Source organism: Aythya marila, assembly GCF_965140915.1.
Source record: "Aythya marila genome assembly, chromosome: 3".
In the NCBI taxonomy this organism is placed as follows: domain Eukaryota; kingdom Metazoa; phylum Chordata; class Aves; order Anseriformes; family Anatidae; genus Aythya; species Aythya marila.
This window is the reverse complement of record NC_139044.1, coordinates 69,375,893-69,391,417: the sequence shown is the minus strand read 5'-3', so window position 1 is coordinate 69,391,417 and position 15,525 is coordinate 69,375,893. Positions and strand designations below refer to the sequence as shown.

The window sequence follows — 15,525 nt, the reverse complement described above, 5'->3', positions numbered from 1 at the left end:
TTTTTTTTTACTTTTTTTTTTTTTTTTTTTTTAATCTCCTTTTTAAAACTCTTTCATTGAAACTTTTGGATTACACCAATTCTTCCTGCTTGGTCACAGTGATGTGAACTAAAACCAAGAAATGTGTAGGCCTGTTGGGATGTGAGAAGTGTCATCAACACAGGACTGACTTTGCATGTAAATCTCCTGTAACATAAATACTTAAAGTTTTAGAACGTAGCAGAGATTTCCCCTTCATATTATTTCCCACCAGACTTTCAGCAAATCAAACTGGTCGTGCTTATATGTTAAAAATATGATGATAATAAACATGTGAGCTGTTTTAAATTTGTAAATATCATGTTCTAAGGGACAACAAAAAGTGTAATGGATTTAAGAATTATTTTAAATAGAGGCACAAATAAAATGGTAACACTTACTTGCAGGCAAAAGAGAAGGGCTAATTCTGAGTATGTGTTTTCTCAGGTCACCATTGTCGCAGATGATAATTGCAAGTTCCTGTGCTGGTCCAGAGAAAGGCTGACTTATTTTCTGGAATCTGAACCATTTCTTTATGAGATCTTTAAGTATCTTATTGGCAAAGATATTACAAATAAACTGTATTCATTGAATGACCCAACCTTAAATGACAAGGTAAGCAACTGAAGTTTCATTTAGGAATTTTCCTGCCTTACACAAATGTATTGTTACTTCAAGTTTAAATCATCTTAAAGCACCTTTTTTCTATCTGCTGCTATCAGCTGTTGAATTCATACTCATATTGCCTTTTAGTGCCAAAATATGAGTCAGTGCAACATTTTTGTCAGCATCAATACTGAGGTTGATGTTAGCACAGCAATGTGCAAGAAAGATGAATAACAGATTCTCAGCTGATTGGCTACTGCCAACTGGCAGACGTGGTGAGCAGTAGCTAAAAAGGTGCTTCTTCTAGGATATCATTTCTAACTAATGAATGTGTACCTTTGTACAAAGAAGCTTCAGGGTATTTTAGAAGAGTTCACTTGTTGTGACAGACTGCTGGGTAACACTGATTGCCAAAATGAGTAATTTCAACATGTGCTTGAGTGTTGCCAATATGAGAAAAAAAGGCAGTGTTGAATTGATACAGTATAATCAGTGGAAGAAGGCATGAAATCCATATAAATACCTTTGCTAAGAAGTCTGAAAATAATTCATTCTGTGTGACATTTTCAGCTGTAATTATGTTCTTTGCGTGTAGAGGGAGTATGCTTTAGGTGTCATGGTAAGTGGTCTGGACATAGCCATGGATATATTGATTATCTTGTTTTACTTTCATTTTGTCTCCTTCCTTAGTTACAGGGCTTTTCAAGATTTGGAAGGTATGCCACTCAGCTGCTAGTAGTGATTTTTCTATTCTTTATATAGTGGCTAGGGTTCTCATGTAATTTATTTGAAGAACTTTCACCATCATTTATGAAAAGCTTAGGATATTTATAATACAGTATTTTCATATTCTGTCTTTGTTGACTTAACTCACACTAACCGAGAGCAAAAATCCTTTTTGTCAGATTGCCCATAAATACATAGAGGTTAAATAGTTAATTCTTCAAAGTCGTGAATTTACTGGAAAAAGATCCAAAAAGAATGACTGCCACTGCTACCATACAAATTACATAGTATGCTTCACTTGTAAGGTATTTATGGTTAATTAGACATTGTAAGTTTTCCCAATTTTCTACTGGTTATAAGGAGAGGAAAAAAAGAATTGTCGGAGAAACAATTTTATGGCAGTAAAACACTGCTTATTCTGCCCTCTGGTCAATGACATAGGGGATTACAGTGGTCAGTGACACTGAGGATTACCCTGTCTTGCAATTAGATCATCAAAACTATTTCAGATCACTGTTTTTATTGATCATCTGAGGTTGTGAGTCTTACTGGTGCAATAAACTAAAAGTGATATAGCAGGAATATGCCATCTATGAAGTACATCTTACAACATATGTGGTTAATACTTTTCTTCTTTTTAAAAAAAAAAAAAGGGTAAGAATTACAGAGTACAGAGATGTACTGTATTAAAAACAAAACAAAACAAAAAAACTATAGACAGTAAGTCATTTCTGAACTATGGCATCTGGAGGGAACACCTAGCAGCATGCCTTCTTTATGTGCTAAGAATTGCATTCAGCAGGCATCTCCTGGGGGACAGTTGTTTTCTACATTCCTTTATTTTTTCCCTCTTTTTTTCCTCTTCTTTTATTTTTTTTCTTGACTTTTTCCTCTTTTCTGCTTTCTTCCTGTTCTGTTCTGTTCTGTTCTGTTTTGTTTTGTTTTATTTTATTTTATTTTATTTTATTTTATTTTATTTTATTTTATTTTATTTTATTTTATTTTATTTTATTTTAATTTTCTCTCTTCTTGTCTTCCTTCTTTCTTTCATTCCCTTCTTTTATTTTCTTACATGTGGGTGACTCTAGGCACATTGAGGTATTTTTATTGTGCATAGCATACAAACTCATCTGCAACACACTTATGCTGCTGACTTGTGCTGCACAGTAGAACTTCAGCACTAGTGTCAGTATTCTCTGGTAATACCACATGGAATACTCACTGTTGTAAGGTCTAAATTGTTGGTTTGTTTTTTTTAAGTAAAAAGTCCTTATCATACCTTCAAAATGTTAAAAACAACAACAGGAAGGTGGATAGACTTTAACAGAGTCCAGCTACCAAAATCTGGCAGAAGACAATTGCTGAATTAAATATGTTAGAAAATTGATTTGCTGGGACGCTGCAACTTCACCTCATAAGGAGTTCATGCTATCCTCCAAAAAGTCTGAAACAGATGCAGTTTGAATATCTGAATATATTCATTGCCAGAAGAAATCCCTTCTCTTTCTCTGTCTCTTATTTTATCTTTTCCTCTTTATCCTTTTTTTTTCCCTCATACTGTCTTAGCTTAGGTCATTTTTATCCCATTCTCTGTGTCCTTCCTATTCATTTGATTTCCTTCATGCTTTGACTAACACAACATCTGCACATTTTATGAAAACAGTAGTGCAAGGATTTGTCATCAGCATATTCCTTTCAGGTTTCCTTGTGAGAACAGCTTCTGCCTCCTCCCTTTTAATCCTGCTGGGTTGCAGCCATGGGTATTGCTGTCATCAAATGGCAGTCCTTGCTGTTTGAAATGTTTATTTTGGTATGCAGAGCTTGGAAAATCCAATGGATACCCAACCTGTTGAGCCTGTTGAGCTAGATGAGATCAAGGCTGAAAGTAGTTTCTAGTTCTGTATTTACCCTGTCTGTATTTACTGCTGTATGCTAAATAGAGGTATTTGGTAAATATAGTAGAGCTACTAGTAAACTATAAAGGTATAGCTTTATAATATACAGATGTGTCAGTATGAACAGAAAAGGCCCATTTAACTACAGCTAGTAACACTTTTGAGTTATATGCACTGAGTATATATTTTACTCAAAAGTCATTTAAAATGTTAACGTCATATACATATATATTTGGCTTCACAGTTTTATGTATATTTCTTAATTACATTTTCATTTTCGCTTGTGTTTGTACCAAGTCCTTATTTTTAGTGAAAGTAGTCATTTGAAATCAAAATCATTGTAACTTTCGCATCTCAACAGTTTTGGAAAATATATGTTATAAACAGCAAGAGTGAGCATTTGGAAAATTTGTAGTACCTTTTTATTCTTCCTCAAATGAAATTCTTCACAAGCCCTTCCTATATAATGCGTGACAGAAACGCTCTGTTAAGTAAAACCACCTTAATTTCCTTATTGTCAGAACCCTATGCATATGTCACTTCTCACAAGCTTCACTGTCAAATGTACATATTCCTGGTGTCCTTAGTACTTTTAATCTGGTAACAATCTCAACAGAAAACTTTGTAGTAGACTTTCTGTACACAGGGGACATACAGGAGAGCAGACAAAACAAATCCAGTGTAGATTATTCATTATCAAGATGATAGTAGCTAAGAAGAGTGTCTATTTGTTGTATGTTGGAAAACAGGAAAAATACCATTTTAATTGTAAGGAACTTTATGACTTCTATATAAGGAGATTTTCACTACTCTTGGGAAAATAGTTGTTCCTCTCTACATGAAACAGAGTGGTAATTCCTGACTGTTAAAGTTCAGTAAAATGGAGTTATTCGTTATGCATATGCCATTGATTACCACCTTTCACATAAACCTGCAATATCTTTCTGATTTTCAGTAATATTTAATAAGATAAAATGCATTGTTTCAAGTAAATATGATAGTACAAAGACATCTCAGAAAAAGTCCTGCAAGCAAATAGAAGACCCTAAAATCATTGGACGGAGAATATTGTACATATGATGCATTTAATTTGTCCTCAGTATAATCAGGAACCAGTTCTTAGCAAGGAGGACCACGCTGTCATGAAGCCTGTATGTGATTACCAAGCATCATACTTGAGTAATGGATTACCATATAATAAAAATAAATCTGCCTGTAGGAAAATACCTGCAAATTCCAGTACAGCACAGAAGAAAAATTTAATAATTCATGCTTGTTGATTTTCTAATTCCAATATATTACTGGCATCTTATATTTGCATTTAAATCAATTTACACTACACAGAATCTTCTGCTCTTTCTTGATTCATAAATAGTCACAGCTGAGACCAGAGTGTCAACTACAGAGAAAAAAAGTCTCAATTTTTGTTTCAAATTCACTTGATACCTCTTTTAAAATAATATATATATATTTTAGGCCTCCAAAAAGATTGATCGTCAGCCTAGTCTTTGCTCACAGCTATCTGTGATGCAGATGAGAAACAGTATGGCCAGTACCAGCGACAGTGAGGATGGCTTGCAGATGTTTCTTCGTGGGACTTCCTCTGCATCCTCTCTACGTGAGTGCTCAAAATAGTTCATACCAATTTTGGACACAATTTAGTTGATAACTAAAGATGATTGTAGAACTCGTATAGTCCTCAGTAGGAGCAAAGTGTAGCTTTTGGGTTGCTGCTGTAAATTAACTAAGTGTACAGAATCTTATAGATTTGCTTTAAGGATTTCTATGCTAACTGAAACTACTTCAAGTAGGCACTAGAAAAAGTAGCATATATAGTAATAATTTGTGATATAATCTGAATATGTAGACATAATATGGAATGTTTATAGCAAAGGGGCAAAACAGCGTGAATCCACAGTGCTTGTCACAGTAGTATCTCCTTTGGTCTGTGACTAGAGCTTGTAGAACTTAAAAAAACAAAGCAAAACGTTTCCTCCTCTCATCAACTGGGAGCTCTGCATTTCCTCCGAAGGTAGTTTGCGTTGGGAGGGAGTGGAAAGATATGGTGTGTAACTAATTTTTTGATGCCCCCTGGAAAATCTCCAAATATCCTGTCAGAATTTCCTTCCTTGTGCTTTTATGATGGGAGTAGTACAGAACAGATCAAGTTAGTGAAGCCATATCTGACCTTTTGCTCTTGGAATTTATTCCTTTATAGAAGCCTTTTAAACAATACTTTCTAGGCTTTCTGTTGTTTACTTCCAATTTCCCTGAATCTGTGTTTCAACAGTAGTCTGAACTCTGAAACCCACTTTTGAACAACAGCACAAAAACCAGAAGATGCTCAATTGTCTCCTTTGGCATAAGCTGTTTAACAATTTAAAATTTAAACAATTTAACAATTTAGCAATTTAAAAGGGTCACATAGAATTATTTATTTTGATTTGGGAAATATTATTCTTTGGTAGTTAGAATTTAAATCTATGATGAAAAAAAATCACAGCCAGTTATTTATTGTGGTTAAACACACTGCTAAGGTGAAGAAGTGATTTAAAGTATTTGCACTCTACTATTTACTGTGTTCCATTGTGTTCCTCACAGTTCTCATCCATGGACTCCTTCAGGCTGGGAGGGCCTGTCTGTTTTCACTCCTTAATGTTCTATCTCCTGAGAGATGGAAGCAAAAGCCCTGATAATATTTCACCCTTCTAGAATTCTAGGGTGACAGCTGGGACATAGTTGTTAAAGGCTGGTGAAATTTCCAGTGCTACTTTATTAATTTATCCTCTGTTTCCTGAAAGAACATTTATAATCACAGTACAGTTGAGGGTTGCAAGGGACCTCTGGAGATCATCTAGTCCAACCCCATGCTCAAAGCAAGATCAGCTACAGCAGGTTGCTGAGGGCCATATCCAGTCAAGCTTTGAGTATTGCCAAGGTTTAAGTTTCCACACCTTCTCTGTGCAACCCCCTCCAGTGCCTTATCGCTCTCACAGTGAAAAAATTCTCCCTTACTGCAACTCATGAGTGTTGTCCCTTGTTCTTTAATGCATGCCTCTGAGAAGAGTCTGGCTCTGTCTTCTTTGTAGCCTTCTGTTAGGTAGCTGAAAACAACAGTAAGATCTTCTGTGAGTCTTCTGTTCATAAGGCTGAACACAACCAGTTCTCACAGCCTCTCCATGTATGCCATATGCTCCAGCTCCTGACCACCTTGGTTGTTCTCCACTGCACTCACTCCAATATGTCCATGTCTTTCTTGTACTGGGGAGCCCAAACCAGATCTTGCCTCACAATTACCAAGTAGATGAGAATAACCACTTCCTTCGATCTTCTGTCTATGCTTTTGCTAATATGGTCCAATATATGGATGGCCTTCTTCACTGCCAGGGCACACTGCTGAGTCATACTCAATTTGGTGTCCACCAGGGCTCCCAGGTCTGTTTCTGAAAAGTTGTTTTCCAACCAGTCACTGCCTGGCCTTTACTGCTGTATAGGCTTATAGTGTCCCAGGTGCAGGAATTTGACTCTGTGGAACTTCATGTCATTTCTATCAGTTCTTTTCTCCAGCCTCCGAAGGCCCATTCTGACTGGCAGCCCCACCCTGTGGCCTGTCAGCAGTTTCCTTCATTACTTGAGTGTTGTCTATGAATTTGGCAAGAGTGCACTTTGTCCTATCTTCCAGGTCATTAATAAAGATATACTGAACATTATAGGCCTCAGGGGACCCTGCTAGTAACCAGCTGCCAGCTGTATTTTGTACTGCTGTTCACCATCCTGTGAACTCAGCAATCCAGCCAGTTTCCAACTCACTGTAGTCCATGTATCCTGTCCATTTCTCACCAGTTTGGCTGGAAGGATTTAATGGCAGGCTGTTCAGGGCCTTGCTACAATCCAGGTAAACAATATTTACTCCACTCCCTTTGTTCACAGGGGCCAGTCATCTCTCCACAGAACATGGTCAGGCTGATTAGGCACAGTCTGACCATGGTAAATCCATGCTGGCTATTCCCAGTAATCCTGCTGTCCTTTATGTGCTTGCACACAGCTTCCAGGAAGATAGGCTCTGTAATCTTTCTGGGGACTAAGGTGAGGCTGATGGAACAGTAGTTCCCCAGATCCTCCTCCTTGCCCTTCTTGTAAACAAGCATGGCATTTGCCTCTCCCCTGACTGCCATCACCTTGCAAAGACAACAGAGAAGGGTCTTGCAACTGCTTCAGCCGGCCCTCAGCACCCTTGGATGCAGCCCCGGTGGTTCCACAGTCTTGTGTATGCCCTGTAGGCCTTAGTGGTCCCTAACTCAGTCCACCTTTCCTGTAAGTAAAGGATCACTCTCCCAGTCTCTGCCGCTAGAGTTACTGATCTGGGAGGCCTGGGGACAAACCTTACCAGTAAAAACTGAGGCAAAAAAGGTATGCAGTACCTCAGACATTTCCATCTGCTTTCTGCCTAGGTCCTGTGCCCCACTGAGCCGTAGCCTCACAGTTTCCCTGGTCTTCCTTTTGTTGGCTGTGTATTTGTAATAGCCCTTCTTGTTGCCCTTTACCAGATCCAAGTCCAGCCGAGCTTTGGCTTTCCCATTTCCATCCCTGCATGCGTGGGCCATGTTTCTGTATTCCTCCCAAGCAGCTCATCCCTGCTTTCACTATGTGTATGTGTTTGAGCTTCTTCAGGACTTCTCTGTTCATCTATGCCAGCCTTCTGCCACGCTTGCTTGACTTTCTGCACATTGGAATGGACTGTCCTTCTGTTTAGAGGAAGGTGTCCTTGAAGATCAACCAGCTGTCCTTGGGTCTCTCTGCCCTTGTGGGCCATGACCCTGGGGTTCCTGCCAAGTAGATCCCTGAGCAAGCCACAGTCCACGGTCCTCAAGCCCAGGGTTGTAACTCTTCTATTTGTCTTGCACTCTTCTCTCAGTTTCTTAAACTCCACCAGCCCTTGGATACTACAGCCAAGGTTACCATCAGCCTTCACCTCCCTGATGAGTTCTTCCTTGTTCGTCAGTGACAGGTCCAGCAGAACACCTCCCCTAGCCGGCTCATCGACTGCTCGTGTGAAGAAATTGTCCTCTACAGCCTCCAGAAACCTCCTGGACTGCTTGAACCCAGCCCTGTTACCACCAGCTACGGGGGTGGTTAGAGCTCCCCATGAGCACCCAGGCCTGCCATCATGAGGCTTCATCCAGCTGTCTAAAGAAGGCTTCCAACTACTTGCTCTTCTTGATCAGGCAGCCTGTAGCAAATACTTGCTGTGAAGTCTCCCATGTTGGTCTGTTCTCCGATCTTTACCCATAAGCTCTCAACTGGCTTTTCACCTGTTCCAAGGCAAAGCTCCATGCACTGAAGCCACTCCTCTGCATAGAGGGCACTTGTACAAATTGGCACACTCAGAAGCCTGAAAGAAATTGTAAAACTGTGTTTGTGCAATTAGCTAAAATTAAAATTCTCTCCAAGGCCTAGCATCAGAACACTAACACCAGTATTTCAGCTTTGGGAGAAAGTAATCTAAATGCTTGACATTTTCAGCTGTAATTACATTAATCCCTAAGATGCATCTATTCTCAGTATATACTTGTTAAAAACACTGTTCTCTGCTGTACGTTTCCTGGTTTATGTACCGTGTTTTCTGGTGTATGGTGTGTACTTTCCCCAGGAGAGAGGAGAGGGAGGTTTAAATGTCTTTTATGTTCTGACAACGGTTGGTGTAGTTGGTAGTACCACCATGCCATTGGTAGCATTACCATTGCTAGGTGTGGTGGCAGCCCCTGGAGTCCAGTATTTCTCTTTTGTAGAGGTGGGGAGGTTGCCCCTAGAGCAGTGTGTAAGACACCTCAAGAAATGCTATCATTTATTTCTTTGCATTTTGATTAATATGAAATTTCTGACCTCTGTAGTTGATAAAAGGTGATTTGTCTAACTAAACTATAACACTTCAGTCTGTCTTTTTGCCAAAATATCTTGCCAACTTGTTTGTCCTATGTAATGCCATTGCCAGTGACGGTTTTTCTACCAAGGTGAGCTCTGTCTAAAGATTTGCATTGAATTCAGATTGTGGCCATGTACACACTTTTTCTTGGATCACAGAAAAAAAAAAAAAGAAAAAAAAAGCTGCCATTTACCTTCCCACTGCTTTTAAGTTGCAGTATGAGGAATGTGCTGAGGCATACTGTCCCAGAGCTGTGTTCCCCTGGATCCTCTTAGTCACGCGTTAGTTTATTATGAACAAACAAAATCAAACAGAAGATATAGTGAAGAGCATATGGAACCAACACCTATATATATATATTTTTTTTTAGAAGAAGAAGAAATGAGAAACTTACCTGTGCAGGAATTCTGGAGGACTTCTGTCTTGTCATTGTTAGGTGATCAGTTGTGTGGACAAAAACCTTCCCAATACAGATATGGTATTTGTCTGCCACAATAAAAACAAACCTTATTTTCCTAATTTCCATGTTCTTGAAATAATAAGCATTTATTATTTTTTAATAAAACTTTTACATTATGCATTTAGCTGTTCTATACCTTATCAGCTTTAACTCATTTTCTAAAGAAACTGATAAAAGGCTTTTTTCAAAGTGTTTTGCTGTGGAAGTGTGAAAATTTTGAATTAGTAGGCCCCAAACTACAATTGCTAACAAAACTGTGTTTTGAAATGAATTAACTAAGAAACCCAACTAACTGTTTGCTTTTATGTTAAGGAAATAACCAACAAGAGTTCTGTAATGCTTACGGAGTGGGTCGTTTGCAGCATGATGCTTTGTGTTGATAACATCACATTAACTCAGCAAGCATCCTCAAAAAAGGTATAAAGTGGAATTTGTGTGTTGTGGTACGTGTGCTTTATGTACATTATCCATTCAGGTGTAGTTTATTAGTAGATGAAATTTTTGTATCTCTTTTCCCAAAATATGAGATAAGCAGAAATAGTTCAATGCAATCAGAACTTTAAGTCCTTTAAGAAACATTTCAATATTAATTTCTATTCAATAATTCTATTGCTTGATAGTTATACTTACTAATGATACGGGTCTTTTCCATGGTACTTGGTTTAGATCACTGAGATTTGCTATGAATCTGAATTTGTGAACTTCTGAGCTAAGCAGGAATGTAGAAAGGCTTTGTTTTGGTAATGCTTTTATCAGCATTATCTCACTGTGTGTGCTGGCTGTTACACCCAGCTTGTGGGTAACAGAAAGATTGGGTTTCAGAGGAAATACCATTTTAATAGGCATCTTAGTTTAGGACATAAAGAAAATATAAGAGCAGTGTATGGAAGGCCTGCGTTCAAGACCTGGTTGAGTCTCAAACATCTGTCCAATGCTGGGTGGAGGCATGAATAGAAAAGTTTTTTGTATTTGGAGGAAATAAGGGCATGGCTTTGAACCGAACAACTTAACAGTATTAGACCTAATATTGGATCCTGTTCAGCAGAGTTATGGATTCTTATTTCAGATTTCTGGACAGAAGAGTAAGCACATTTAAACAAAAGAAAAACATTCTAAACCCAAAGTATTCTAATATAGAAATCAAAAAAAATGTAAAAAAATGAAACTGTAATCCAACATTTTCAGATATCCTTTCACCTTTGAGTGTAATTTGTTAATGTCTTCCAACAAAGTCTGTTTTATATCTAAACCTTGGATTTTGATGATTAAAAGCAGTCATCACTCACAGAGGTTGTAAAAGCTCATGTGTGGAAAGAAGTGCTTAACATTTCCAGTGTTTAAAAATGCATGTGAGTGTCCCTTTATCACAAGTTAATTTTTTTTTGAATGCTAGAATAAAATACTAATACATCTTTAACACAAAAAGTTCTAAACAGCTAATTCCAAACCATGTTTGTGTGAATGTGACTTAAAAGTGCAGTGATGTAACACCTGCTGGTCTTGCGTGTAGCAAGTGTTTTGTTCTCTGTGTGTAAAATACGCAGCAGAATCATAGAATCATGGAATGGCCTGGGTTGGAAGGGACCTTAAAGATTATCTAGTTCCAACCCCCCTGCCATAGGCAGGGGTGCCACCCACTAGATCAGGTTTGCCAGGGCCCCATCCAGCCTGGTCTTGAACACTTCCAGGGATGGGGAATCCACAGCTTCTCTGGGCAACCTGTTCCAGTACCTCACCAGCCTCTAGCAAAAAATTTCCTCCTAATATCCAATCTCCTCAGAAAGGAGTCCTTCTTCATAAGAAGGCTTCCTTAGCAGAGCACTTACTGTGTGTCTGACAAACTTTATTTAAAGAAGTAGTAAGAATAGTCCTGAAGCAGTATGTGATGGCTACCAGTATTTTTTTTTCAAGAAAACTTTCAGGTTGTATACAGATGACCTGTCAGACAGAACCACTACCTCTTGCTCTTCTCTTCTGAAGTGGTGTTTCAGAGATTTCCCTGCTCTTTTTGGTCATCATATGCTAACTGTTTACAACCTTGTACCTTTGTGGTTAACTCTTCACAGAGAAAGAACTGTGCAGCTCCAGATATCATTTCTTTGAACGATGGGAAATAAACCTGTTAGACTAATGTTAAAGGAGTTCTATGGTGAAACGCTCAAGCTGAAAGGTTAACTAAAACAGATGTAGTTTGCAGTGGCAACTTGCACAAAAGCTCCATTTAATGTCTTGCCAGCAATGGCTTTTGTGCATGCTCTGCTCTGGCAGGCTTTATGAGTTGCTGCTTTCCTAGCAGATTGTCTTAGAGCAATGACATCTCTGTCAGTCAAACGTTGTATGGCCTTCATATCCTAATCTGTCTTGTTCTCTTTATGATTGTTTATGGGGATATTGTATATTCTTTAAGTTTTACATTATCATGTTTTTAAGGCAGTTGGGACTATGATAACATACACACCTCAGGTTTTCCCAGTAAATGTAAGAGTTGTTTCCCAGTGAAGGCAAGTATGCAGATGTACATGCTGTCTGTTCATAAGGTAACCAGTCATAGTGTCCTTTTGGAGAATAATTCGTGGGTGAGTCTAACAAATGAGAAAACAGATGTCAAGGCCACAGTAGTGTGCTTCTCATGCAGTCTCAGGATTTGCACTGAAGTTGGGGAGAGATCTGTGACTGAACTGGCTGTAGAATTTGAACTCTGAAGGTATTACTGGTGCATGTCAGGATTTCCTGATGCCTGTAGCTGAATAATAAAGAAACTTTCAGAAATAAAATCCCCTTAGGAGGGAATTAGTATTGGATCATCAGATTCTGTACTCTTTGTCACAAATGGGTATAAATAGAAGGTGTAAATTGTGAAATTAATCAAAAATTTCTTTGGAACTATGGCAGGCCCAGGCCGGACATCTCCCTACCTGAGAACTTCGGCAAAGATGAAGCCAATAGAAGAAAGCGTTGAAGATGATGTCTTTGAAGCACCATCAGCTGATAAGCTTGAAGTCCAGCGGCTGCCTTAAACAGATATGTCTTCGGAAGTGCAAGAGCTTGTACTAAGCTCCAGAGCAAGAGGAAGAAGCTTAAATGGGAAGGAGTCTGGAAGCTAAAAACATCTTCCCACAATTGAATTTACCACAGCATGTCAGTGGCTTCTAGACAGAAGTGCCATGCTTTTATTTTACTTCTAAATAAAAATAAAAACAATCTCATATGGGTTTTATTTTTGTTTTCTGGACATGAGTATTTGCTTTGTTTTTACTTTGGCTCTTGCTGTTATTAATTTAGTATACAGTGGCTGACTAGCCTGAAATTTCTAGAGACTAACTTGGTGCAGAATATCCAAAGTTTTTTTTCCATAAGATTCTTAGAAGCTTGTATTTTAGCGCTGAAAAATACTGTGGGAGATTTTAAAATTATGTTTCTAAAGCTGTGTTGTTTTTAACTCATCGTTGTGAGTCTCCTGTGAAACAATAGACATACTATTCTGCTTATATTGGTAGGTATTTGCCTCAAATTCTGGCATTTCCTAACCTGACTGCTTGACTCCAGAGTTGTAATAATGACTTCTTTTTTTCTTTTTTTCTTTTTTTTTTTTCTTCTTTTGGCCAAATACTTAGATTTAATGTTAAATGTAATGTTTCCAACCTTAACTTTTTCTTCTTTAGGTAAGTGTATTGTAATACTGAAGTCTCAGTTGGGCAACCACTTTTTTTTTTTTCACAGAAGAAAGTCTGTTTAAAAAAGTCTAATGAAGTCACATCAGCCCATCTGTGCCAAACATGCCTCTCTTTTACAAAGCTGTGTCGGTTCTAGTGCCTCTCCAGGAAGGGACTTCCTGGATTTGCTTTTTTAAGATGGGCAAAAATACACGCTTTTCCTTAGTCTTATCTGCAGGATGATTGATTTGTTCTGGATTAATCTTTGCACACAACAGTACATGAGGTATAGATGACGGTTGGTGCAGGAAATTCAGCTCCAACTGTCCAAATGAGCCTGCTGCAAGTAAAGGGAAGCACAGTGTCGTAGTGGGTGGCATTGGGAAGGCTTTGTCGGAGGCACTTGTAGCAGCCCTGCCTGTAATAAGTGGGGATGCATAAATGGTAGCTGTCATTCTGTGCTTTGCAATTTGTTGTTTAACAAGTAGTATATTTTAACTAAGCAGAATACAGATAGTATTTCATTTAGCATGTTGCACAAAAATCCACTAGATACAATAATAGAAGTTCAGTGTATATCTGCAAGCAGTCCAAGGTGTTAAGCGTCTGTTTCTGCTCTGTTTTCTGTCACTTCGTTTTAATTCTAAAGTTTATCCTGGCAAGGCATCCTTGAATCATCCTGCATCTGAGTTATGTAAGCCATTTGTTCCAAAAACTCCTGCAGCATCAAAATGCATGCTTACACAACTGGAAATTTGACCTGCATTGTCAATGTTCTTGTTTCTGTGAGTTTAAATCCAGTGTTCAACAGTACATCAATGTGTATTGTCGCTTGCTCAGTTCTACATTATTAAAAATGACCCACTGAGGCGAGACATGGTTACTACTTTGTGTAAATAGATGTAAAATATCTTTATAGTATAGTAAGTCAAGCGTACCATGTTTTTAGTGGCTAACTGTTAAATACTAGCAATGAAACAAATTATACCATGACCAAACATACAATAGACAAGAAAACTGAATACAGCAGAAAGAAATATGAAGTATTCTCTATACAATAAAGTGCATAGTAAAGGAGAAATACTTGTCCTCATAACTCCAGCAGATGCTGGAGGTCTGTTTTGAGTTTTGTGATATCCCATTTCTTTTAATATAAACAATAGCAATTATAAAACAAGTCTGTGGGATGAATAATGGAGTGAGCGGGTTAGTTAGGCTGGGACCCCTGCACATCATCTGATCCAGCCTCCTGCCCGAAGCAGGCTCAAATTCAACGTGGGTGGAAATGGTGGAATGAGGGAGATAAAACCATCAACAGGTGCTGTTACAGGAACCTGACTGCTTGTGAGTATCGCATGCCTAAAACACTTACGTTCCTTTGGATTACAACACAGACAGACTTCATAAATAAAACAATTCTGCATATATTTTCAGGTTTTACTTGCAAGTAGTCAATTAAAAAGCTGTGTCAGTAACAAAATGGTGTGAGATTCATGGCTTGGTTAGGGGCATGCTTCTTTGCTCCATGCACCAGCTTCAAGCTCTGCATAAGAAGGGATGTTTTACTCCCATTCCAGATAAAATAATCCAAATGAATAGCACACACCAGTTGGAAGAAGTTGATGCGTGATTTTTAATGATTAGGAATAATAAATAAAAAAATAAATACATAAATACGTAAATAAAATCACATAACAAGGTCATTTGACCATGGTAAAAATATGAAAAGAACAAACAAGCAAAAACCAAATCCCATCTTTCTGGATTAAAACCAGTAGATCTACACACACAAGAAGCAAGTGCAGCATCAGTTGAAGGTCAGAAAGAGCGTGGCTCAGAAAGAGGTCAGAAAGAGGTTGCCTCTTAGCTACAGGGAGGGCAAGAGAGAAAACAGAAACTATTTTACTTACTAGGGAGAAGATGCACGGAGCCGTGTCCTTGTCCCGGTATAATTTTCTCTAAATTCTGCCAGTTTTCAAACTCCTTTAAGGAGGAAATTAAGCTACTGGAATAGACCTCATATAGCTTAATAAGCGAATAAGCAGGAAACCCAGACTGGCTGATATAAAAAATAATCACTTCTTTTCCTCTTCTTCCCTCTGCAGCACACTCATTTCTTACGTATTGTTACAAATTCAATGCCAGGAGAGATTGCATCTCCAGAGCAGAATTTGTTTTAAGGATCAGAGAGGCTCTGCAGGAGCAGGGCTCTGCACACAGGCTGCGTGTCCCGGCCTCAGCACC

At 38.4% G+C, this 15,525-nt stretch overlaps 1 protein-coding gene across 4 annotated transcripts in view; it reads left to right on the top strand.

Moving 5' to 3' along the window:
• The window catches only part of POPDC1 (popeye domain cAMP effector 1), a 30,650-nt gene extending 16,337 nt beyond the window's left edge, over positions 1-14,313 (top strand). For 2 of the 4 annotated variants that reach the window (XM_082757905.1, XM_082757906.1), the window contains exons 7-9: positions 466-633; positions 4,722-4,863; positions 12,521-14,313. In XM_082757905.1, the coding sequence (XP_082614031.1) occupies positions 466-633; positions 4,722-4,863; positions 12,521-12,645 (435 nt within the window). In that variant the 3' untranslated portion in view covers positions 12,646-14,313. Of the gene's footprint in view, positions 1-465; positions 634-4,721; positions 4,864-8,247; positions 10,009-12,520 lie in introns of those variants that run through there. The other 2 variants (XM_082757904.1, XM_082757907.1) reach the window with 2 other exon arrangements.
• Positions 14,314-15,525: the final 1,212 nt, after the last annotated feature.